Source organism: Macaca fascicularis, chromosome X (genome assembly GCF_037993035.2).
Source record: "Macaca fascicularis isolate 582-1 chromosome X, T2T-MFA8v1.1".
NCBI classification, from domain to species: Eukaryota; Metazoa; Chordata; class Mammalia; order Primates; family Cercopithecidae; genus Macaca; species Macaca fascicularis.
The window spans coordinates 130883529-130911091 of NC_088395.1; the positions used below are offsets into that span (position 1 = coordinate 130883529).

Genomic DNA, 27563 nt, shown 5'->3' on the forward strand with positions numbered 1-27563 from the left:
TAGCAGGGAAAATAGGACAAGCACATATAACCTCACTGTAGAGAAAAATAAGTGCTCTGTGTATTTGAAAGAGGGAAAGTTATTTGGTTGGAGGATACTCCTCATCTTTAGCTGTCTCTATCCTCTTTATCGTCTTTTATTTCTCCTTAGCACTTATCACCATCTAACATACTATATATTTTACTTATTTATTGTTTATTGTCTATTTTGCCTCAATAGAATGTAAGTTCTGTGAGGACAAGCACTGCACAGGGCTGTTTTATTCATTGGTTTATTCCCAGTACCTAGAACAATGTAAGCAACTGTAGGCAAAGAACATAGATGATACATATGTACTCAAAGAACAAATGGATGAATGAGAAAAAGTTACTACAGGAAGTGGCATTGAAGATGAACCTTAGAGGAGGACAAGGATTTCAAAAGAGTTATTGGGAAGAGTGGTACACATGGAAAGGATGGCTTGAACTAAAAAGAGGAAAGAAACTGTAAAGCTAAGGTGTAGGGTATGTGTCTATAGAGAGGAGCAGTTGGAATTAGGGCTGGAGGGAAGAAGGAAATCATGTTGTCTAGGGCCTAGAGGACCAGTCAAAAGGGTTTATTTAATAAAGGATAGAAAGCCATTAAAGGTTTTTAAGAAGAGGGAAGAGGTTTGGGTACATTAGAAAGGCTAATCTTGAGGCAGAGGTAGGATGAATTAGAGCAGACGGACACAAGAATGACATAGGAATTATGGGTGATTCAGGTGAAATGACACGAAGATCTAAATTTAGGGTATGCCCAAACACCTCATATAGAAAAACTACATCTCAGTGAAAAATAATTTTGTGTGAATGGAAAGAAGGAGAAGGTATGAGAGACAATGCTAAGGAAGATACTGCAGTAGAGATTCTCAAACTTTAATGCGTACAAGAAGGCAGTTGTTTTAAAATACAAATTCTGATTCAGTAGGTTCAAAGTCAGACATTTCTAACAAGTTCCCAAGTGATGCCCATGTCGCATGGTCCACAGCCCACATCCTGAGAAGCAAAGCTCTAGAGAACATTAAGTGTTGGGGCTAACGGAGGGTCAAAGCTAACCCCGTGATTGTGAGTTGGGGGATTTAGACAATGCTAATAGCAAAAACAGGAGCTGGTCTGTGAGGGAGGATGTTGAGTTTGGGCAATCAGAGCTTTATTATTTATTGTCATATTTTCTAATGATTTCTGATGTGCTAGTTTAATATGTGTTTTCATAGAATCTTTTGTTTTGTGGTAATGGGGAGGGTAGGAATACAAGAGGAGGAGCAAGAATTAGTTTTCCTTGATTTTAAGCAAGGAGGGTTACATCTCAGGTGAGAAAGCTCAACTTGGCCTCATTTCACATCACCCTATTTTTTTTCAGCCATCAACTCCTTCTCCAGACCAAACACAGTTTAAAAACACACATGGTCTCTGTCCTTTGTGCTCACCCATTATAAAGTTAACAGCCCATTAAGAAACACACCTGCAGTGGCTTTATTCAGTGGCCAATGCCTTGCAGCTTTTAACTCCCTAAAATACCTCCAATTATTGCTTTTTGTGGTAAGTCCAAGAGTAATAACTATTTTAAGAATGTTCACTGTTAACTGTTAATAATAGATTTCAAATGCAATTTTGTACATAATTATGTATTACAGGACACATAATTTTGTGGAATTGACATTTATAATAAAATATGCCCTTTGAAATGATAAATGACCAACTGAGGACCTTATTTTTCACTGAAAGTTACTTTTTCCATGTGAGACAGATAAATTTGGCCCCTAAAGGGTTGATTATACATTTAACTCTCAAGTTCTAGAGCTGACAATGTCTTCAATGACCAGACAATTAACAGACCACGTTTATGTGGACACTTCTGTTCTCAAGTTAATGTTCAGTTTATGCAACTGCTATCCTCATTAGGGGCTTTTATCAATCTTAAAATGCATCATTTGGTTATGCAAACAATATTATAAATATAAAACAATTCAAAATGTTCTAGGTTCAACAAACACTGTTTTAAAGGTGCTAAGAATAGACTTTAATGAATAGATATTGTCTTTTTTAAAAAATCTGAACAAAACTGGTTGATGGACATTAATCTTTATATTCAAGCTTTACCAAATACTACACCATCTCTTTATTCTGCATTTTATAGCATCATATATTGCATAATGAAGCTACTTAAATGTTATTCAATAAATCAAAAGAAACTCAGGAAGTTGTATTGTTGGGCTTCTCTGGTTATTAGCATTACTATATATCTGGAGTACATATGCATAAGTTATTTATGAAAAGAATTTTAAAAGAAGTTGATCTTATCCCTTGAAAGCTTCATTACAGCTAAGACAAGGTAGATGAACAGAGGTGACAACCAACATATGAATGAGCACGTGGACTATAATTTAAATAAAAATAGACAAAGCAAGCTAGTTGTGGTGATTTGGTATTAGAGAAGAGACATTCTCACAGCTTGCAGGTGGAAAATTTCTCAGCCTCTTACCTTTTAGAGTTTCATGCATCAGAAAGGAAGATCTCTCCCTGTTAGCAATCTACACCACTAAATAGCCTGCTCCATTTTATCATCTCTCAAAATTTGTTATAGACTATAATATAATAACTATGAATTCATTTATCATTTCACTATTTTTCTTAATGTAGCCAAAAGGTGGGGGCAAACTAAAGAGACAGAAATTAAATGTAGAAAAACAATACAAAATAGTATTTTTTGAGGCCAGGCGCGGCAGCTCACACCTGTAATCCCAGCACTTTGGGAGGCCAAGGAGGGTGGATAACCTGAAGTTAAGAGTTTGAGACCAGCCTGGCCAATGCCAGGAAACCCCATCTCTAGTTAAAAAAAAAAGGATTTTTTCCAAAAAATTCTGTATTAATATAGGTAAAGGGAATATATTTGGCCAAACTTAACACTGACTCTGATCCTTTGTTTGCAAATTGTCAACAGCAGAGATAGAATACAGTATCAAGGTACAGTTTTTTTTTTTTTTTTAGAATATGCCTGTTCTAATGGGCATTTAATCACTTATTTTACTAAAGCATATTGGAAAACCTAGGAAGACCATATTCTCCAGTTACAAAACACTTCCTTGCACAAATTTGAGATTAAATGCAGAGAGCCACAGATCATATCAAGCTGTGCAGTACTGTAGTTATCACAGTCGCACCAATATCCACCAATTTAGTTTGAGCTAAACACTCTCTTTATAGGTTGCAACACAGGCATCAACTGCTGAGCAGGAAAAACCAATGGTAGATAGGGCTGTGTTGAAGGAGGGCACACTAAGTGATAGTAACTTAGTTCAAAAAGAAAAGGTCAAGATGCTTGGAACGTGAAAAAAAGAAAAAGGGGGCCTGGAATTGGTGACAGACAATGTGTGCAGTGGTGGTATCACCTAAATCAAGATTCCATTGTATCTAGACTCAGACACACACTTGAATACTAATTATATGATTACTAATAACATTGTCCATTATAAAATAGGAGGTAAATAACTATATTCTGCACATTTGTGTGTGCTTACTTTTTCTATTTAATATAGCTAGACATGGTACATTCAATGATCCTATGCAAAACTCAGTTGAATATTGGTAGAAGATACTGAAACATGGTCATTAAAAATATTCCACCATTAAGTTTTAAGGTAAAAATGACCAAGTTAAAGGCTATGGTATAGCCCATAAATGCAATCTGAATTGTATTTTAAAGACATTTGCAAGTTTTATAAAGTATATAATCTATGTTGTCCAAAGAGAAGAAAAATATGCATTAAGAGCATATTTGTCCTTTACTTCACACTATAACATGTTCAAAATCTTTAAAAGATATTGGTGTGTTTTTCAGTCAAATTAGACCTAGTATGTGTCTCACGATATAAGTATCATCTTCTTTATGTTCCTTTAAATATAATATTTGTTTAACAGTAACACGTCTTCGCAAATTTAGATTAGCAGTGCTTGAAGCAAAATGGGAGGTGGAACTAACCTCTTCTCTATGATTAAACGGCTGTAAAGAGATCAAAGGGGTATAGCAAAAGCCATCTAAAAGGTAAGTGGAAAGCTACTGTTTCCATCTATGTAGCTTAATGTAATTTTCCTTATGTGAACTATTGAAGAAAAATATGTATTCAACTCTCAATTTTTCAGGGGTAGATTTTCTGGATTATGGATTACACATGCTTCTTGTATCCATTATATTACCCAAAAGTAGTCAAGAGAAAAACAAAAGGAAGAATAAACCTTGTGCCTAGTTGGAACTTGGTAAGTACTGCTTGGATGAATTAATAAATTAGTAATGTTGATAATTTTTTTGTTGATAGTAATTTTGATAGTATATTTGACATTTTGGTCAAAATGTACAACTTTTTTATTACTCTCAACTATGTGATAGGTAGGTCATCTTATAATTGTTTTTATTAAATGTCTAGTAAGTAGATGTCAAGAATTTACTGGTGAGAGGAAGAATTATAACTATTTACATACATAGGCCTTGGCAATTAACTGTGAATAAAATATGTTTATAAATAAAATCCTCTGATACGACACTTATAGCTCACTGTGTAGAAAGTTAATTAACTAATTTTACAGTCGAGAAATACATTACTTGTATAAGTGTAAACAATTATGTCCAAACACCAAAAGACTACAGATACCAGTACAGTAGCTTATTTAGTATAGCTTATATCTTCTCAGGTGGAAGTAAAATGGCATTGCTAAAATCTTATCCTTAATTAAAGGACTTATTTTGAGTTGCATTTTGACTCTGTGTATCTGTTTTTGAAGATATATCATTTAAAGGACATAATTATCTATTTAGAAGGATTTCTTTAAATTGTGTTTTAAAAACTTCCACATTCCCAAAAAACTAAAGTTTCACGATTCTTCTGGTGTGGTCTATTGATCATTAGGTAGCTTTCGGAAAAATGAGTTTCCAAACTTAAGAAGGCTCTTGTGACTTGCTATACAATCTCACACTGTGTAATACAAATTATGTTTGTAGAAGTTTCTGTATATGGATTATGAATGGGTACATGAGGTAGCCAATTACTTTGAATTGTATTGGTGAAAACTAAAATTGATATAAAGCACAAATGTATCATCAAATTATTACATATTCAAACATTTACTCAGACTTATGGGTCAAGGTGGAATAAAATATCTCTTGAAAGAAAATATTGCCAATTGTAAAAAATTCAAAGATTTATGAATTAATATGACTATATGCAATGAAAACTCCAAAATGAAATTAAGAAAAGAATGTGAATTTATAATATCGTTGAAAAGAATAAAATACTTAGGAATAATTCAATAAAAGAAACTGTGAGACTTGTATACTGAGAAACTACAAGACATAATTGAAATAAATTAAAGATTTGTTAAATAAATGGAAAGATATCCTATGTTCATGGAGCAAAAGACTTATTATTGTTAAGATGTCAGTACTTCCCAAATTGATTTACAGATTCAATGCAATCCCTGTCATAATTCCAACTCTCATTTATTTTTGCAGAAACAGACAAGCTGATGCTAAAATTAATATGGAAATGCAAGGGACCCAGAATAACAAAACAATCTTTAAAAAGAAAAAATTTGGAGGCCTCACACTTCCTGATTTCAAAACTGATTACAAACCTACACTAATCAAGATAAAGAGTACTGGCATTAGGATAGATATACAGACCAATGGAATACAATTGAGAATCTAGAAATGAAACCTCACATTTATGCTCAACTGATTTTCAACAAGGTCACCAAGACAATTCAATGGGGGAAAGAATAATATTTTCAACAAATGATACTGGAACAACTGGGTATCCACATGCATAAGAATAAACATGACCCCCTTCCTCATACCATATACAAAAAACAACTCAAAATGGATCAAATGCCTAAATGTAAGGGCTAACGCTGTACAATTCTCAAATGAAAATACGGGCATAAATCTTTGTCACCTTGGATTTGTCAGTAGTTTCTTAGACATGACATCAAAGCACAAATAACAAAGAAAAAAATACATAAATTGGATTTCATCAAAAATAAAAACTTCTGTGCTTCAAAAGACACTATTAAGAAAGTGGAAAAGCAGCCCACAGAATGGGAGAAAACATTTGCAAATGATATATTGGATAAGGGGCTTGTATCTATGGTATATTAAGGAGGCTTACAACTCAACAATAAAAGTTAAATAATTGAAAAAAGAGCAAATGATCTGAATAGACATTTCTCCAAAGAAGACAGACTAATGACCAATAAGAACAGTAAATGAAGCTTAATATCATTAGTCATCAGGGACATGCAAATAAAAACCACAATGAGATACCACTTTACACCCATTAGGATGCCTAAAATAAAAACAACAGACAATAACAAGTGTAAGGATGTGGAGAACTGGTATTCTCATACATTGCTGGTGGGAATGTAAAATGGTGCAGCTGCTTTGGAAAGCAGTTCATCAGTTGAAGAACTGTTAAACATAAAATGTTAAACACAGAATTACCATATGACCCTGTCATTTCACAACTTGGTGTACACTCCAAAGAATTAAAAACAGGTTTTCTAATAAAACCTTATACATGAATGTTCATAGAATCATTATTCACAATAGCCCAAAAGTGAAAATCCACAAAAGATCTATCAACTAATGAATGGATAAACAAAATTTTTGTATACCCATATTATGGAATATTGTTCAGCCATAAAAATGAAGTATTGATATATTGCTACATATTATATGATTCTATATGAAATGTAGAAATAGGCAAATCTATAGAGACAAACAGTAGATCAGTGGTTGCCAGGGGTTGCAGGGAGGTGGGGATATGGAGTGACAGCCAATGCCTATGAGGTTTCTTTCTGATGTGATGAAAATGTTCTAGAATTAAATATTGGTAATTGCTACACAACTCTGAATACGCTAAAGATCACTGAATTGTGCACTTTAAATTAGTGCACAATTACATTATGCTATATAAACTATATCTCAATAAAACTGTCACAAAAATACAATTAGACTGTGTGACTTGGCATAGCATATACACACAAAACATCATGTACTGTCATAAGAGTTCTGATGTATTTCCAAGTCATTTAAAAATGTTACCTGCTACCTAGAAGCAGAACTATCCCCTGGCCAGTATTTTAGAATATGTGATTTGTAGTACACATCAGGGATGCCCATTTTCTATATTTCATACAATGTTAGATACTGTTATATGTCAGTTATCATGATCACATCCTTCTTAACTTTGGATGGTGGCAGGATGGCTGATTATAGCTAAGTTAATCCAGTTCCCTCTCCTTTATTTTAGAATATAAGTCCCCAGAGGATAGAACATTCACATCTGTCTACATTTTCAACAACCACTTATTGGTCATTTAATAAAAACAATTATATGATGAACTACCCATGACATAATTGAGGGTAATGAGGGAATGGCACATCTTGTACTAGGCCTCCAGAAAGAGAAGCATAGATACCAGTGCTCATAACTTGCCATATTGCTATAGCCTTTGATTTCTACCTTTTAGGCATGCAGAAAATCTTCAGTTACATGAATTAAAACTTCTCACAGACAAAACTCATGGCAGAGTACTAATAATATTAATAGATGCCACCACACTTACTGTGTCCTCTTTTTCAGCTCCTATCTCTTATTTCTAAAATACCAAAATGCCTCTTTCATACTCAGTATGCCATCCAATTTGATGTCCCAGTTTATCTCTAAGGCTCCTCCCTCCTCTTCTCTCCTGCTTACGCTGGGACTTTGGTCCCTTCACAATCTTCTTTCTTACTCATACTCGGTGTCTCCCTCTCTATTGGCTCCTCATTCTTTGTCTTCAAACAAACACAAGTCTCTTGCAGTGGCTCACGCCTATAATCCCAGCACTTTGGGAAGCTGAGACGGGCGGATCACAAGGTCAGGAGTTTGAGACCAGCCTGGCCAACATGGTGAAACCCCATCTCTACTGAAGATACAAAACTTAGCCAGGCATGGTGGCACGTGCCTGTAATCCCAGCTACTCGGGAGGCTGAGGCAGGAGAATCGCTTGAACCCAGGAGGCGGAGGTTGCAGTGAGTCAAGATTGCGCCATTGCACTCCAGCCTGGGTGACAGGGTGAGACTTTGTCTCAATAATAATAATAATAATAATAATAATAATAATAATAATGATGTCTCTCTTCTTTTGAAAAATTTGTAAAAAAAAAAAAAAAAGGAATAACATGACCCAACTGCCCTTTTGTCTAATTATCATACTATTTATCTCCTTCCTTTCCTTGTCGAACTGTTTCTATCAACTGTGCTATTGTTTCATTATCCACTTACCACCTAAGCTATTACCATCTGCATTTCCCCCTTACCACTTGATTATTCCATTCTCCTAAATACGTACTCCTCAAGATCACTAGGAGTGATTTTTCTTGTTTTCCAAGGTCTGGCTCAAACTACTTCTCCAAAAACAGTCATATTTTCATCTTCTTCTTTTAAGCCTGTTAATCACCTAACCATCTTATTTTTATTTCTGTACAACAGTTTGTTGCATGTTGTTTGTATTGTACGTGTTTGTATGCATGTTTCTTCCAGCTGTCCTATGTAATGGGAATCTGCTCAAGGGCAAGCACTATGTCTTCTGCTTTATTTGTTAGCTTTCCACAGTACTTAGTACAGTTAAAGTAGCAGCTTGGTTGATACAGGATTAAAAAGTATGAGCTTCTGTGTTTCCGAATACTAAGAATTTCAGTTTTCTTCCCTTGTTATTAGTTCAATGGAGCATTTGAGGTGGTCAGGTATGGTTTCTCTTTCAACTCAACTTTTTAACTGTTATTTTTCCCTCACCTAGAACCAAGAAGAGAAGATGGTATCTGTGTATAGTTGTGGCTGACACTTTCAGTATAATTATAATGAAAATAGAAAATGACCATTAAAATGACTAAGGGAAAAATGGAAGCTACAAGAAGAATACAAAAGCAAACACAAGGACTCTTAATAATAAACATGTGGAGGCTAAAAAAGAATATGTGATTATCATCTAGGAGATTACAAAAGTTCCATGCAGGAAAAATGCAGATTTGTGCACTAAATTCTGGAACTCTAAAACTTCATATTCAAAAGTAAACTTCAAGTAACTAGAATTACATTGGACTCCACAAAAAAAGCTAGTAAATGTTTAAACTTCCTTTAAAAGTAATACAGGTTCAAAGATATAAATGGATACAACAGAATTAAATATATGCATGGCTGATAAACTTCTACAATGGACTAGCTCCTCCACAAAAATAAAATGTTGTAAAAATGTTATGGGAAGATCCCTTAGCTTTGATAGGACTAGTCCAGGAGGATAAACATGGCATTCTATAGCATACCACTTAATGACCCTGTCAGATACAGACTGTTAGACTAGAGGGACCACAAGACAGACCTATTTCTTATTGCATCACAGGAAAGGTGTATATTAGTTTTTTTTTTTTTTTTTTAAGTAAAATGAGGATCAAAATGAAACAAGAATGAACACTAAACACCAAGGACATTTAACGTGATTTTTTATACAATAAATAAGTTTGTCTTTCAGCATAGGAAACCCTTTCCACAAATCTGTTTTAGAAGTCAAGTCTCCAGTATGCTTTAGGAAAGCTTTTGTTAAAACTGAAGTATATTGATAAAGTGATTTAATATAGTTGAAAACAAGCTGCAGCACTCTAGCTGGGCCCTCTGAAGCCTTATGTTAGGGAAACATCTATATAGCATTATAGGAAACATTTACTGTAATTTGCCATCAATCTTTAAAAATAATACTGTTACACTCCCAACAATGTTGTCTTTGTTAGTGCATAACTTCTATTTTATTCATGTGGTTTGTTGTGCTTATATGAATTATTCCCAATTCTACCTCAATGTCTTGGGCTCTAATATCCTTTAAGTAAAAGATACTGAAACTATGGGTTGACTCAGAGGGCTGCCCAATATCCTCATGTCCTATGAACCAATATTGCAGAACCACAGAATTATACTGCAGGACTGCATTCCATCTGAATGCACAATGATTACCTGGGTGGGGTTGGTGCAGTTTTTTAGTTTGGTACCACATGATGAATCTTTATCTACTGACTGGGTCTGTGAAATAAACATCTGCAAAACCTTAAGTAAATTAAAATTTAACCTGTTATTTCAGGTCCACAATTGTCATCGTATAAAATGTTCCAAGGCATTTATGCCTCAGATAAAGAAAAAAAAAAAAAGCAACACACACACACACACACACACACACACACACACACACACACACACATCCCTCTTCTGGATAGGTTCACAATGAAAGGTGGCTGTAAATGGTACATTTTGCACTGCCATTTAGTTTTCAATTCCCAAGGGTACTTGTGGTATGTGTGTGTTTGTGTGTGTATCTTTTGCTTTGTGGAGGAGGGAGAATGCTCGCTGAAAGGAGATCTTAGATGTAAAATATAAGATTTGCCAAGTACTCTTAAGGAAGAGTACAGTATTTGAACTGTATGCATTGACATTTTTAATCAAGATAGCCATTATTTAAACAAACTGGCTTCGAGAAAGGAATTTTTTTGAAAAACGAAAGAAAAAGCCCAAGGAAGGGTGCTGAGCTAACAGTAAAGAGAAACTGGATCACTATCTCAGCTCTGTCTTTAGTTATGTTGATTGTCTATTGTGCAAGGCAAATCACATAACTTTCTTGTGTTTTCTTTTCAACTATAAAACATGGGTAACACAGCTGGGCGTGGTGGCTCATGCTTGCAATCCCAGCACTTTGGGAGGCCGAGGCAGGCAGATCACCGGAGGTTGGGAGTTCGAGACCAGCCTGACCAACATGGAGAAACTCTGTCTCTACTAAAAAAAAAAAAAAAAAAAAAAAAAAAAAAAAAAAAAAAAAAAAATTAGCCTGGCGTGGTGGTGCATGCCTCTAATCCCAGCTACTAGGGAGGCTGAGGCAAGAGAATCGCTTGAACCCGGGAGGTGGAAGTTGCATTGAGCCGAGATTGTGCCATTGCACTCCAGCCTGGGTAACAAGAGCAAAACTCCGTCTAGAAAGAAAGAAAAGAAAACAAAAGAAAAGAAAAGAAAAAAGAAAAGAAAAGAAAGAAAGAAAGGGTAACAATAGCTGCCACAGAATAAAATTATTATGTGAATAAAAGACATTAAAGTATTTTACAATTGTAAATGTGAAGTGCAAGCTGCTAGTGTTATATACATGTCAAAACTCCAAACTTATAAGGTAGGAAACTGGGAATTAATTGTTTGAATTACAACGGAATTCTCTGCAAGTACTTTAAATGGCAAATGTGGTTTACAAACTTTATAGACATACATTTCAACCTCTTTCCAGGAGTATATCCCTTTTGTAAAAATAGGTCCACTTTTACTTGTATTGGCTCATTATTCTTCCTTAACTACAGAATTTGAATTCACTAACTCATAGTGTGTACAGTTGAAAGGGATCTTAGAGATAAGTCAGCCTTGTGTTTTGTCAAAGCTTTAGCAGCTGCTCAGAGAATAGAGGGCAAATAAAGCAAAGAGGAAGGGAATGGGAGTTTTGCCAGGAATCTGCCCCCTTCCCTCGCTGTATCTGGAGAAACTTGGCTTTTATCTGTTTTCTATTTAAATTTGTAATTTCTGGGTAAGATTTAATTTGTAAGAAGGTTTTCTTTGCCCACTAGCCCCACCTCTTTTCTGCCCCTAGAAAGGGTTGAAAGCCAATTCCCTTATTTTTCAGATGAGAAACTGGAGCCTAGAGAGGTGAGGCTATAGTTACTGTTAGGTCTTGGCTCAAGCATCTTCACGACAGGCTATAAATTGTGTCATATCAATCAGCTGTATTTTGTTTACATGGTCGTATATTCAGCAGACACTGACTGGAAAAATGTCATTTTTTTCCAACTTTGTGGAGATAGATCGTGCAGGATGAATTTAAAAGAAATGCCACTTTCCCCCAAGGCCAGGCTTTTGCAAAATTGTAATGGAGATAAAGACTGCTTTTAGTATTCTTTAGTTCTCTCTTTCCCCACCCATCCTTCTTTGTTCCCAGTGTTCTATTTTGGCATTCAACCTGCAGGAATTCAGTATCCTCGACTACCCAATAAATTTCATCTTCATTTATATTGCTACTGACAATACACGACTTTACCTGAGCCCTAATGCTCCTGGAAAACAATTTTGCTTAAGAAATTCCCCAACCTTTTGTTTTCCGAAATTCTCTCACTTTTTTGTGTCCTGAGAAATGACTTATGCAAAAAAACCATAACATCGACAACAAACAAACAAAAGCCCAAACAAACACATACAAAACACCCTTTCCTAAATGACTTAAGATAAAACTCTCTGTCCCTTCTTTCCCGTGATTTCCCTAAGACTCATCTATAATTACACCACTGAAAAGACCAAACACAGACTTTTCCCCTATTGCCTGAACCCACTGAAAGGCCATATACAGACCCTCCAATCTCCCGTTCTTTGTCTCATAAATAATTAGTTGAGATTAGAACTGTCTGTTTCCCTGAAACTAGCTAGACACAGAGATACACATTTCCTGTTCAGCTAACCGATACTTCCCCTGATTGCAACACGATCCCACCAGTAAATCATCTCACATGTAACCCATCTACCCCTGCCTATATAAGACCAAGACAAAACCTCCCTATTGCAATAGCCTGAATAAAATCAATTTCTTTACTTGTTCAGTTTTTCTCTGTGATACTTCCTTATTGAAAACCTTTTCAGAAATTTATATATTTAGTTTATCTTATACTATTACAATAACAGGTGAAAAATACAAAACGTGAAACTCAGCACCTTCTCTCCTAGTCCCAGCTCTTTCTATGTGATCTCAACTTTTCTGGACCTAATTTTCTTCATTTCTAAATAAGGATATTGGATTTGATAATCTTTAAGATTTTAACATTCTAATTTGTTGATAAATTATGTGAGGTAGTTATTTTTAATTTTATTTACAGACATTACATAACTCAGGTCTAGGAATAAAGTCTTTTATTTGCTCATATCCTCTGCTCTGTTTAAAGCAGTTGTTACATAATGTTTACTGGTTAAATAGTTATAGGCCAGGCACAGTGGCTCACATCTGTAATCCCAGCACTTTGGCAGGCCGAGGCAGGTGGATCACTTGAGGTCAGGAGTTTGAGACCAGCCTGGCCAACATGGTGAAAACCCATCTCTACTAAAAATCCAAAAATTAGCCAGGTGTGGTGGTGGGCACCTGTAGTCCCAGCTACTTGGGAGGCTGAGGCAGGAGAATCGCTTGAACCTGGGAGGCGGAGGTTGCAGTGAGCCGAGATTGTGCCATTGCACTCTAACCTGGGCGACAGAGCGAGACTCCATCTCAAAAAAAAAAAAAAAAAAAAAAGTTATGACTAGTTTGTAAGCCTCTAATGTAGTGCGGGACTATTTTGGTACAATACTTTCAATTTTATAAATATTTATTTAATAATGACAACTAAGATTTTTCTGGTAGATTACAGCATGTGGTTGTGACTTATATCTACTTATTGAAATTCTAGCGTGTTAGCATACTAAACATCTATAATCAAATACTCTTGTTTTATATATATATACACATACACACATATATATGTGTATGTATATATAATATGTGTGTGTGTGTGTGTGTGTATATATATATATATATATAAAACAACTGTTAATGGGAAACCAATTCCAGTAGAATTTGATGTTTCTTTAAAAAGTGTCATTCATCATTATCTGATGATGATAGTGATAATAGTTTCAAAATAATAGATTTTATATTGGTAAGTAGAGACCAAACTTTAAAGAGAGAAAATATTTCAATCTCTAGAAGGTCATCATTCACTGCAAAGTTCATACTGGTTTGAAAGCAGGTTCTATAGCACCTAACAGAATGTCAATGAAGTTCAAAAACCTCAAGGCAATTTTCCAATCTTTTGGTCCAATAGTAACTGCTGCTAAATTAAGCAATGTGTCAGGGACTGTGCTATATGCTTTATGTCAATTGTTTAATTAACTCCTTACTATGACCATATGAGACAGGTACTATTATTATCACCCTTATGTTACAGATGAGGGCACTGGCTGGGCGAGGTTTTGTCAATTACTTGAGGTTGGAGAGATAATGATGGCACAGTTAGTATTTAAAGCCAGGCCTCTCTGACTCCAGAATCCAGGCTTTTAACCACAGTGCTGTAATGCCCAATCTTCTAGGAGAGTAGAGAAAAAAATTTAAAAAGAATGATCTGGTTGTCAGCTTCATATTTAGTGCATACAGTATCAAGATACGCTTCTAGAGCTATATTTATGGGATGTGTCTTATGTAGAAAATCATGAAAGGATACAACTGAACATTTGAAAATATCCTTCTACTGTATTACATCTTCTAAAAGGTTTGGATTAGTATACATATGGCATTAAAAAAAGGAACTATGTTTTTATTTGGTAAGTAATATGCAGTAAAGACCTAATATAGCAAAACCATGATGTGCAGATATAGTTAAGGTTTTGTTCAGGCTTCCATAAAAAGTCAGGTTAAGCTAACAACTTGTTGTATGAGGCATCAACCCATAATGATTTTTCTTAATAAAGTATTTAATTGAAGTCGGTTTGCTCTGTTCGTTGTTATAATTGAGCAGAAACTTAAAGCATTTTTCATTTATGAAATTTGTCACAACACATTAAAAATATAGGTGAGTAGAATTTCTCTAAAATCGATCATGAATAGACTCTGGGGCTTTGCTTTCATTGTGTAAAAAGTTTTTTGTGGTCTTCACAGATGTTCCATATAAGGATTTTAGTACAGTGTAGAAGTTAAGAGATTAGACTCTGGAATCAGACCACCACTTACTAGCTCTGTGACACTGGGCAAGTTACTTAACCTCTCTGTGCCTCTGTTTCTCATTTGGACAACGGGGACCATAATGTGACCTTCATGATATAATCCATGTAAAGTATCTGGAACAATTCTTGACACGTGGTAATTTTAAATTAATTTTAACCATCATCATCAACTTACTTTATGGAAAGGAATCAAAAGAGGTCTGAATTAGAATATAAAATCAAATATACTATAATGACAACTATGTGATGACCTGCTGTCTTGCATGTTTCGTTTTCCTCAGACAGATAAATTCTGATTTTTAGTGTGAATGGTAAGAAACCCTAGGTAGATAACACCAAATGATAGCTCTTGTACCTTCAGATGTAAGGGGATAAAATAGCAGAAGAGAAGGTAAGGGAGAAAAAGCAGGTAAGGGAGATAAGGAAGAAAAATCTGAGCAGTAAGCGTGGCAGACTTTTTTCTCTGCCACCTCTGACCCCTCTACTGTCCTCAGCCACTCTCAGCAGTAACAGTGAAACTGCTGGGAAAGGTCACTCCAGGCTAGAAACAAGTATTTTGAAATGAGAACATACAGCAAACTGCATCATGAATTGAAAACTAGAGCAAACCATAATATTTTCCTGAACCCTAAGCATTAATTTTTACTGAAGCATGGATTAAAGTTACCTTTTCAAAAGCAAACAAAAACAAAACAAAACAAAACCCACAAACAAGCCCCCCACCACCAAAGGAATTAAAAACACAAGGGAAGAGTAGTAACCCAAATAACTACTGCATTAAAAAATGATGTCTTAGTTGCAACTAATGAACCAAAATAAGACTGTGTTACCACCTGTATAAAATTGTAAGTTTCTTGGAGGTAAGGTTTTGCTCATTCATTCATTTATTTATTTTTGTTCTCCAAATATTACCCAGGATATTGCTGACTATACATATTATTCTCAATTTCTACTATTTAAATTGACTTCCTGGAATTTTACACGGCTCAAGTCCCTCTGTACTGAATCCTATTTCAATAAATATATAAACTTCCAGCTATTTTCACTGCTTGTATATTAAGACTAAGATCATTCAATGTGAATAAGATGTTGGGAGTGCTGGTACTGTGACATTTATTATAAATAAGTCAGGTAGTTCAAGCTCACATTGGTTAAACTTAAAAGTTCAGGACTCAAAGTGATTTTTTTCCTTTCTCCCAACTAGGAAGAATTCATGTCCCTGAACTAGAAAAAAATCATGTTATCCAACTTTGACATAAGCATTCACCTTTACATTAAGCAGAAAAAGCTTTTTCATATTACAAATAGAAGAAATTTCCATATACCCTTTGTAAAATGTTATATATAAATGCTGGGCTTGGACACAGAGAACTTAATCAAAATCCCATGTTGCTTCAGGGTAGTTATATGCGAAATGCAATTTCCATTGTATTGAAGTCTCCATTCTGTAAATATTTATCTATTTTCAAAATTGCCAACATATTTGAAAAGTTTAATTGGTTTATACTCAAGGCACTAGAGACAGGGAAATTTTGCTTTCACAAGATATTTACACACATTTATTCTGTCCACGTAGAGGACTTCTTTCAAGTGATCATAAAATTTAATGTGAAGTGAAACCATCCCAGCTACGGTCCTAATGACCAAATTAGAAGAAAAGTAATCAACAATCAATCAATCATTTTCATCACTGTACCTTTTTTCTCTGATTTATCAGAAACTTTTCCTCCAATTGGAGAGTAAGTAGTGTCCATGGACTCGGTCCCCCTGTTCCCTTTGCTAACTCCATTTGCATACAGCTCTCCTTCAACTGGTTGCAACTGCCAAGTCAGGCCGAACAAATGTACTGCTGCAAGAGAACAAGCCATACATTAATTTATTCCAGACTCACTGAGAAGATCTCCAAGCCAGGTATCCCTTTGCACCTAAAAATGTTACGAACAGTTTTCTTTTAGTTAGGCCAAGCAACTGGGAGTTTATACCTATACATCATACATGTAGCTACTTGCATGCTACGACACACATAAGTATTACCAGTTGTTATAGTAGCTGTTGTTAACATTTTGAGGCTAAAGCTATCCCAATGATAGGATTAGAAATTGGAATCAACTGTAGTACAATTAGACTTAGCTTCTCACTGCTGTGACCCTTTCGTTTTCCATTTCCCTTAGTCATGTAACACTAGTTTCCATATGGAAACTGTTACAGAGTAATGGTGGACAGACTATCATGAGAACATGGAAGACCTTCTCTATGGTTTTAATTCAATTCATTTCAGCAAATATTTCCTGAATGCCTAGTATGCATAAAGCCCTATGATAGTTGCTGCAGCTGTTAAAATGTAGATGCTTATTAGGGTGGGATTTGGTAGTAATACCAGGATAAAATAATATTATGCAGAATGATTGATATAAGACAGGTTTAAACTGCTATCAGAAGATTTAAAAGTACCCAGTGTTGGTCACTGTGCAGGAAGATGGGCACTCTCATACACTCCTGAGGAGGGTATAAAAATACAGTGACCTTTTTTGGAGGGCAATGTGGCACCATTTATCAAATGAACTGAAAATCTGATTTACCCTTTGAGCTTGTCAGGCCTCTGAGCCCAAGCCAAGCTACCGCATCCCCTGTGACTTGCACATATACGCCCAGATGGCCTGAAGTAACTGAAGAATCACAAAAGAAGTGAAAATGCCCTGCCCCGCCTTAACTGATGACATTCCATCACAAAAGAAGTGAAAATTGCCGGTCCTTGCCTTAAGTGATGACATTACCTTGTGCAAGTCCTTTTCCTGACTCATCCTGGCTCAAAAAGCTCCCCCACTGAGCACCTTGTGACCCCCACTCCTGCCCTCCAGAGAACAACCCCCTTTTGACTGTAATTTTCCTTTACCTACCCAAGTCCTATAAAATGGCCCCACCCTTATCTCCCTTTGCTGACTCTCTTTTCGGACTCAGCCCGCCTGCACCCAGGTGATTAAAAAGCTTTATTGCTCACACAAAGCCCGTTTGGTGGTCTCTTCACACGGACGCGCATGACAGAGCTAACTATTTAATTTCTGTGAATTAACTATGAACGTTGCCAAAGTACAATGCTGTCTATTGTAACATCTGAAAATAATATTAGAAAGTTATAATCAATCTAAATATTCATCAAGAGATTAATCAAATAACCAATGAGATAGTAAATAATACAAGAGTATGTGGCTGCGAAAAATCATGTTGCAGAAGACCATGCAATGGTATGGGAAATATCCATAAGGTATCAAATGAAAAATATTAGGCTATTAAACATTATAAATAGTGTGATTTGAAGTGTGTGTGTTTGTGTATGTGTGCACATGTTCATGTCCAGAGAAAAAAGGTTTGGAAGAATATATAGCAACATGTTAACAGCATGGGAAACTTACAGAGAATTTTTATTTTTTTTCTTTATGATTTCTGTGTTTTCCATATTTTTTACAATGTACATGTGTAACATTTGCTATCTGGGAAAAAGGAAGCTTTTGCTTTAAAAGAAATGGTTTAAAGGAACAGTAGATTAAAATAGGTTGGGATGATCAAGAATAATTTTTGAAGGAAGTGGGAGTAGATACAGACTTTGAAGGATGTGTAGGGCTTTGACAGGTGACAACAATTGGTGGGGAGAAGGGACAGGGCTGAATAAAGTATGACTTTGTAAAGTACATGATGTATCTGAGGCAAAAGAAGTTGCTGGGGTTCACTGGAGCTTAGCTATGTGCTGGTGCTAGTGGAAGTTAAGGCCAGAAAGGAAGATTGGAGCCATATTGTAGAGGACACTGAGTGGCACACTTATACATTTAGATTCAACTTATTAGGCAACAAAAAGGCATTTCTATTTTTTGAGAGGCTGAGTGATATGATCAGAATTTTTGGAGGATTAATTTGATAGTGGGGAGCACTGAAGGTTTTTAGGCAAATAACTGATATAATAAAAAACATCCTTTGCAGAAAGATAAATCCAGTAGTAGTATGGAGAATGAATCGGAGACCTAAAGATTTGGCAAATAAGTCAATTGGGATGGCATTGCAATAATCTAGGAAATAAGTAATTAGTGCTCCAATTAGAGTAGTGTCACAGGAGTGTCTCAATTATTTGCAGTGGGAATGCAAAGAAGATTTCTTAAGGAGAAATTGCATAAATTGCGTTTCAGGATTTGGCAACAGGTCCTCTCTCCTCTCTCTCTCTCTCTCTTTCTCTCTCTCTCTCTCGCTCTCTCTTTGTGTGTGTGTGTGTGTGTACGTGTGCGTTTGTATACACATTCATACATGTGTATAGGTGTGCTGAGGGAGGGCATAGAAAAAAGTGAGGGAAAGGAGGGAGGAATCCAAAATGGTTAAGGTTTTGAGCCTAACTGAAACAACGGTGGAACTATTAATAGAGTTAGAGAATTCTTTATTAGCCTACCACTTGCTACAAATAGTTGGTGCTGGATTTCTGTTTTGTTGATTGATGACTATTTGAATATGTGGCTTGAGACCGGATTAGAAGATGCAAGGAATGCAATGAATTCAGTCTTTGGGGCTGTTGAGTTTCTGGGAATGATGGGCCCTCCAGATAGTGAATGCTAACGATAGGAGGTTTGAAGTTCTGGAGGATATTAGAGCTAGAAAAAGACTGAAAAGTCATATATGCACAGAGACAACAGTTGAAGTTGTGAGAGTGAATGAAGTCACTGAAGGGAGAGAATGTTAGGAGAAAACAGTGCCTAGGGCAAAAAGCTGGAGAAACCTCTTGTTTGTTTTCTCATTGCATTTTTCAACATCAACCAAATCCTACCAAAAGGCAAAAAAAAAAAAAAAAAAAAAAAAAAAAAAAAAAAGTGAATCTGCTCATAAGCCATTTTATATTTCTCTTTGTGTTCCTAGGTGAACTGAAAGGGGCTAATTAGTATGTGTAACGCTCATGTATAGTATTTGAGTTAGTGACTGAGAACAGAGAAGGATAGCCTATTTAAAAATCATTCATCCACTTTTAGTTGGAGCTAAAGAGATTTCTAACACCTACTTCCTAATTTATCCTTAAAACTTTTAAGCATTTAATTGGTTTCTACCCTTTTCTTTGGATTAAGGCCAGTGCTGCCTGAGGAATTTCTCTTGCAATTATTGGAAATAATTTTAACTCAAAGGATAGTGGTTCTGAGTAAGGTATGGTATGGCACATTAATAAAGCTATATTAGTGACATCCTTGAGATTTCCTTGCCAATGGACTCTAAGTTTGGTTTAACACACCTGTTCCAATTAGAGGTATTTTTCGGTTTTACAGAAAATTTGCTCTACTCTGCCTCCCAAATAATTTGAATATGATGGATAGTAGGAGCTATATTGAAAATGTGTTTCATTCCCTTAGTTCAATTACTTTTGTGAAATTAGATGGACCATATATAACAAAAGGCATAGTAGTTTTCATTTAGAAGACTAAGGGGGTTATTTTATATGCTTTAAGTTGAGCCAGTTTCCTGGGGCACTTGAAAATGTGAGAAAATGCACATGGTGAGATTCACTTCAAAATATATAAGGCAAGGATTAATTTTTCACCATCAAATGAAATGGACTGCTTCCATTCAATCAAGACACATAAAGAGGTATGGGCACATTTAGTAGAACACTCTTTGAGAGCAGTGAAGCTTGGTAATTTTTCGAACTTGCTATATCTTTCCCAGGGAACAAGCTGTTTGTAATATATATTTGTGTGAATATATGATGAAAGTTAATTATTTGCTACAGACCACAGACAAGTATCATGGCAAGGCTACTGGCCTTTTATTTCGTCCAAACATAGGTACTGGCCAACCAAAATGGCTATCAGATATAAACAACTAATACAGTCTAACCAGTACACACTGGCTGAATGTCAGCTTTAGATACAGTATAAAGACAGCTTCCTCAGTTTCTAGCGGATTCCCATCCAGATTTATGCCATGTGTTTAGAGCCACACTGTTTAGGTGAGTCCCCCAAACCCAAGAATAGACATTATGAGCCAATTGGCTAGAATAAGGGTAAAATTAGTAATGAACAAACAGGGCAATATTAAGTCATATTCACACGTTGATTCAACAAATACTTTTTTTGAGTGCCTACTCTATACCAGGCACTGTGTTTTTTTTTTGTTTTGTTTTGTTTGTTTTTTTTTCTGAGTTTACAACAGCAAACAACATAAGAAAATCTCTACCCTCCCAGAACTTATATGAGAGGGTAGTGGGTTAAGACAGGCAAAGAAAAAATACATGATATAAAATATAAGATAGAATATAACTGTTATGGAAACAAACCAAAAAACAAAAAACAGCAAATAAACTAGATAACATTGGGTAGTTATAAGTGCTATGAAGGTAACAATAGGTAAGGGTGGTCAGAGAAACCCTCTTGGAGGAGGTAACATTTGAACCAAGATTATAATGAAGTGAAGCCATTGTGAATATCTAGGGGAAGAATCTTCCAGGAAGACAAAATAGAATTTATAGAAAGCCCTGAAGTCTTACATGAAGTGTGTGAGAAATACTAAGGAGCCCAGTGTGAGCTCAGTCAGAACGGCAAAGAGTGGTAGGAACACTCATACACATAAGTACCAGACCCATAATCTTGTTACCTCAGTACGCTAGCCAACTTTGCAAACTGGTCACCAACAAATAAGAATTAGAAAGTAATAAACCTAAAATCTCACATACCAGAATATACACCTTCAAATGAGCACTGCTGGTTAAAGTAGATGTAATATAAGTAGTCTTGACTGTAAGTAAGGTCAAATTTACTGTTCCCTAAGACATAAGACATATAACACACACACACACATATATCATATATATATATATATATATATATATATATATATATATACACACACACACACACACACACACACTCAATGAATGGAGATGGATGCTACCCAGATCTCTGAGGGAGTACCCATCCTGTTATTTGCATTTCACTGAAACTCAGTGGTTGGATAGAATGTTTATGTCTATTCAAATATTCCAGGAATGATGTATTTTCAGCAGATTAAAAATGGCAGTCCCTAATGCTCTTTTAGCAAATGTTCCCTGGTGCTGAGCCCTGTACATTTTATTATTATTCTCCTTCTTGTTCTATCCAATTGCAAAGAGCCATGTTCTAAAATTATAAATTCGTTACAAAGTTCAGGTAATGAATGGATTGTCTTCGCTGTCCTCAATTCCAAATTCAATCAAGTACCTTGGAACCCAAGGCAGGCTGACTCCATGTACAGAAGCTCTTCTTAACTTACGCATTTCTGTAGAAACCTCCAAATCTCTGTTTTCTCTCTGCATACTGTTAGAATGTTGGACTTTGTTTCTCATAAACAAGACTGGTGGTCTCTATTAACATTTGTAATCAATAATCCTTTCCCATCCCATCCCACTTTCTTTCAAAAGGCAATCATTGACTAAAAAAAAAAACAAACAAACCCACAGGAATGCATCAGAAGTAAATGTGGGAAATACATGCTGAATGACTTAGGTCTATGCTATTCAATATGGTAGCCACTCATCACATGTGTCTATTGCACACTTGAAATGTGGCTAGTCAGAGTCGAAGACTTCGTATAAAAGAAAAAATATAAAAGATCACATTAATATTTTTATATTAATTACACATTGAAATGAAAATATTTTTGATATATCAGGTTAAATAAAATATGTATTTAAATTGATATCACCTGTTTCTTCTTACTTTTTTAATATGGCTACTATAAAACTTTAAGTTACATATATGGTTCACAATGTATTTCTGCTGAGCAGTGATGATCTTGGACTACCTACAACATTTCACAAAGAGATATGGTTCTCTTTTAGCACCCTGTCATAGAATCTACCATACTATATTAAAGATATCTGTTTACATGACTGTCTCATCATTATTAAGCACTCCAAAGGCAGGAACAATGCCCTCTGCATTTTTCTGTTCCTGGTACCTAACTCTGTTATTGGTAGTCAGGAAGTACTCTTCATTGTTGATAGGAGTGTAAAGTGGTAAAGTGGCTTTGGAAGGCAATGTTGATATCTATCACAATTTAAATTGAGAATATTCCTTGACCAAGGAATTCTACTTCTAAGAGTCTGTACTGAAGAAATAATCGCATGTGGGGCATAAAGGGGCATGTGCAAGGAAATTCACTATTGCATTGTTAATATATTGACTTTATTAATGCAGTTAAAAATTAGAACAACCAATCTATGGAAGAGTGGTACACCCGTACTATGAAATCCTTTGTAAGAATTAAAAGGACTGATACTGAGAAATTATCAGATTGAAGGAAACTAAGGAGACAGGATGACTAAATACAATATGTGGATCTAGAAAGAATCTTGTAACAGAAAAGACTCTGGAAAACTGGAGAACTCTGAATTAAACTCTAAGTTTAGTTAATAACCTCATACCAATGTTAATGTCTTAGTTTTAGTAATTGTACTATGTTTGTGCAAGATGCTAATATTGGGAGAAGCTCAGTGACAGGAATACAGTGATTCTGTGCTATATTTGTAACTTTTCTGTAAGTCTAAAATTATTTCAAATAAAAAGCCAAAAAGAGAGAGAAAAAGGACTGATCCAGTGATATGCTGGAGCTGGCTTATACTGGTTTACAAAAGCCGACTGTGCACGTCTCTTCCCAATTCCACCTCCAATGACTTTACATTGGCAGTTGAAATTGACCATGGCGGGTGTATTTACATCCTGGGAATTAGCAAATGTGGCAGATCAAGGCTTTTTGGGCCAGAGAACTTGTTAAACATTTATCAGCACATCACTGGATGATCTGTATGTACTGACATGAAACAGGCTCTAAGATTTTATGAAAAATATTGTAGAACAATGCATATTCTATGATCTAGTTTAAGTAGAACATATGTATTTAAATATATATATATACACATATAAAATATATATATTTAAATATGTATTTTAAATGCGAAGAGACCGAAAAACAAATTCCAAACTATTGATGTTTAGAGTAGGGAGCTGTGAAAACCAAGAAGATACTTTGACATTTTCATAGTATTGTTAGAATCTTTTACAATGATAATGCGTTCATGCATTATTATATAATTTTAAAATACCAGGTCCTCAACAAACCTTTGTTAAGCTCAACGAATAGTTTCATTGTTTTATTCTATCTCTTTTATTGCTGTTTTCTAAAATTGGGCTTTTCAAAACAGTTCAAAACAGCAGAACCATTCAGCAATTAAATATGAACAGTTTCCAAATACATAAAACAGATAAAACAGAATTTGATTGAAAGGCATTGGCTGTCCAAAAGATCCAAAGAAAATAGTTTGAAATCCAGTGGCTTAACAAATTATCTTCAAAATATCTGAATAAGGAAAATTTGGGTGTTGGGAAGAATTCCTTTTAGGTATTTAAATTTATTGAAATATATTTATAGTGCTACTGTCAGGAGATAGGACCCTTTTTCATGTTATTATGTATCTTTTGGGGTTTTGTGTCCACTCTCTTACAGGTAATTTTTGAATACACTTAACAATAAATAGGGCTTTGATAATAAATATACAAGTTAACCTTGAAATTATAAGACTTCTAAGGCAAATGTAACTTTGCTTTCAAGGAATTCATCTTGCACCTTAAAATGCATACATACTCAGCTAGGGGTGTTATATTTATTTGTTGCAATAATTTTGGGGTATTATTTTCTAAATCCACTAAATAAACCTATTTAGAAAATTTGAAATCTATGTTACAAATAAAGTCCTGACCACTATGGATCATGTCCTACTTCACAGCATGCCAAGACAAAAGCATATAATATTTTCCAAGATACTTTGTTTTCCCTTTTTGTCAGCAGTCTCCCCCTACTAGTTCCCTTCATGTTCCTTTAGGCTAGGGAATGCTACAGCTTTTGTACTTTACTTCCAAGGCTTGTCAAAGCTACAGATCTGCTTGTATGTTGGACAGTTCCCTTCCTGAAAAATATACGAAGTACATTACCCAGATGGTGACCCCTGATGACTTCAGGCTTTCAACTTAACTCCCGTGGGAAGCAATTTCACCAGACCGATACTTCAGTGGCCATGATGTGAGACTAGATGCTTCTGCAATAAGGAATATCACTGCAAAAATAAATGCTACTTGAATTAAATGCAGTGACTGCCAACATTACAGAAACCAGGTTATCTTTCCATCTTAAAATAAATCCCATTTTTATTACATTAAACATCAAATTGGCATATGAGTGAACTATAACCCTTTGATAAATTACCTTCAGATCGGAGTTTTATCCTGATAATAGCCATATTACTTGCAGGACTGAAAACTATTAGTTTTCAGAGAAGCATTTTTCAAGAACTAAATAAAAGAAGTAATGCGTGCTTATTTATGGTATCTACTATTGCCTCAGCAGTTTTGTTCAACTTTTCTCTTTTTTCCTAGGGCTATACATATACATTTTATACTAAAAATATTATCTGTGCTTGCACTACATCATGAACATAAATAAAACATACTTAAATGTTTCTTCTCAAAGCAATTTAAATGTAGTCAATATGGTTTTGAGGTCTCTTTCAAACATTTTTGAAAGTCCAAAAAGCAGTTGTGTCATATATAGGTAGAATTCCCTTTGGAAGAAAGAACTTCACTAATTAAAAGAAAAAAAAGAAAAGGCATTTTAACTTGAACTGTTTTACAAAATGCATTTTGCAAGTCTGCCATGATGAAACATTAAAACTAAACGCCAATTAAGAAAAGATTGAGATAGTATAACAGAGGCAATGAGGACACCTTTCTTGTTGCTCCACATGTTTGAATCCCTACTTTTCCTTTCCTAAATGAAATGAATTATTCTCTATTGCAGCATGCTTTTTTTTTTTTCCTTAGTATGGTCCTAGTTTTATCCAATACTCAGGTTGGAAAAGATCCTATCAGAGTAATAAATCATTTTAATATCCCAGTTCTATATTATATTATCTTAAAACTTTCATTTACTGTGTATTTTATATTTTCCATTCCAAGACTACAGCAATATTTATAAATAACATGTCTAGTTAGGTACCTTATCACAGGTTTAATATATGATCTCCATTTGCAGTTGCATAACAGGCCCATCTGTGTATTCCTTATCAGACGGGTACAATTATTTAGTGGTTTCATCTCAACTCACAGCACCAATAAGTGCTCTCCATAACTCAAATCTTATTTATTTTTGTATTATTATTGGCTTTGTAGAGTCAGGAAGAATAAGCAGCATAATGATGGGATAAATTTAAAAAACAGTTTAATGAATAATGTAGCAAAAATGTAAATTTAGACAGGAATCAGTACTTTTAAATTCTTCTTTAAAATTTTATTTTTCTTTTCTATTTTACTTCATTTTCTGCTTAACTAATTCTCCCTTTCTCTATGGTCCAAATCACTGCCAATCACTTCATTATTGATGATGGGAGTTTCTTAGGTTCCTAAATATTCTCCTATTTTCTTTCCTGGTTTGAGTACTTATTGGCAATAGTAACCAGGTTATTTTAAAAAGGTACAAATACAACTTGTGACTATAGAGAGTAAGAAATAGACATACACAGGTCTCTCTGCCTCTTACCCATTTGACTTGTATATATTTAAATGTTTAAAATGGAAATGTATTCATTGATTTATATCCACAACCTCTGGTAGCTGATACTTTGAAACTCACTTTTCTGAGTTAGCATCATGTAATCATAGCCATAAATATGTGGTATGTGTCCTTCTGCAAACTTTTAGATATTGAAATTTTAAAAACCCTGTTACTAACTTATTATTCACAGTTAATGTTAAGGAGCAGGGCTTATAAAACGCTGGGAAGACAAGATGTGATAGAGAAGATGGAAAACGATGAGTGGTGAAAAACTATGAAACCTTCTTATCTGTCTTATAAGATGTGAACAGATGAGGAGGTAGAGAGAATGAAGTGGTGATTATAATGACCCAATTTGTTCGGGGTTTTCTGAGGTGACACCATGATAGTGTTCTTCTGAAAGAGTCATCAATATATTATTAAAATGGGGTTGATTCATGATCTGGATCCTCAAGTCTTCTTTCATGCAGTAATTATTTGTTGACTGGTTCCTATGTATTAGACATTGTCCTAGTTGCTGAGGATACAACACTTATTGTTTGGTTGCAAAAAGAACTGGCCCTGTTGGGGATTTCACTCAGTATAAAGGGAGGCAGTTGTCATGCGTTATAATAAAGAGCAGGGACTCTGGAGCCAAGGTTTCTTGGTTCAAATCTCAACTGCTACTAACTAGTGTGTTTAATAATCTTGGGTAAGTTAATCTCTGCTTCTCAGTATCCTGTCCATAAAATGTGCACAATAACAACATCTCCATAAGGTTGCTGGGAAGACTAAATGAGTCAGTATATATAAAGTACCTAGAAAAAAATGCCTGGCACATACTAAATGCCCAATAAAGGTTAGCAATCATTATTAAGCCTGGTTAATTGATCCCTTTACAAAACCATCCTGGAAGTGGAAAAAGGCAGAAAGTCATTGTTTCATTGAATTCTCTACTTTCCTGCCCTAGGAGACGATTGTGTAGTTGTGTTTCTCTGGAGAGAGTAATATAGAGGGACTCAGGCCTTTGAGAGAACTTCAGCTGCCATCTTCACACAGCTGTAGAGTTAAAACAAAAACCTCACCTAATTTCCTGATTCCAAATCCTTGACTTAATATACAACAGACAT

The 27563-nt window shown here is 35.1% G+C and overlaps 1 protein-coding gene across 3 annotated transcripts in view; it reads right to left on the reverse strand.

Moving 5' to 3' along the window:
- Positions 1-27563, reverse strand: part of TENM1 (teneurin transmembrane protein 1) — an 845979-nt gene that overhangs the window by 272900 nt on the left and 545516 nt on the right. For all 3 annotated transcript variants that reach the window (XM_015443786.4, XM_065538348.2, XM_065538349.2), the window contains one exon: positions 16553-16705. In XM_015443786.4, coding sequence (XP_015299272.2) covers positions 16553-16705 — 153 coding nt within the window. The remainder of the gene's footprint in view (positions 1-16552; positions 16706-27563) is intronic.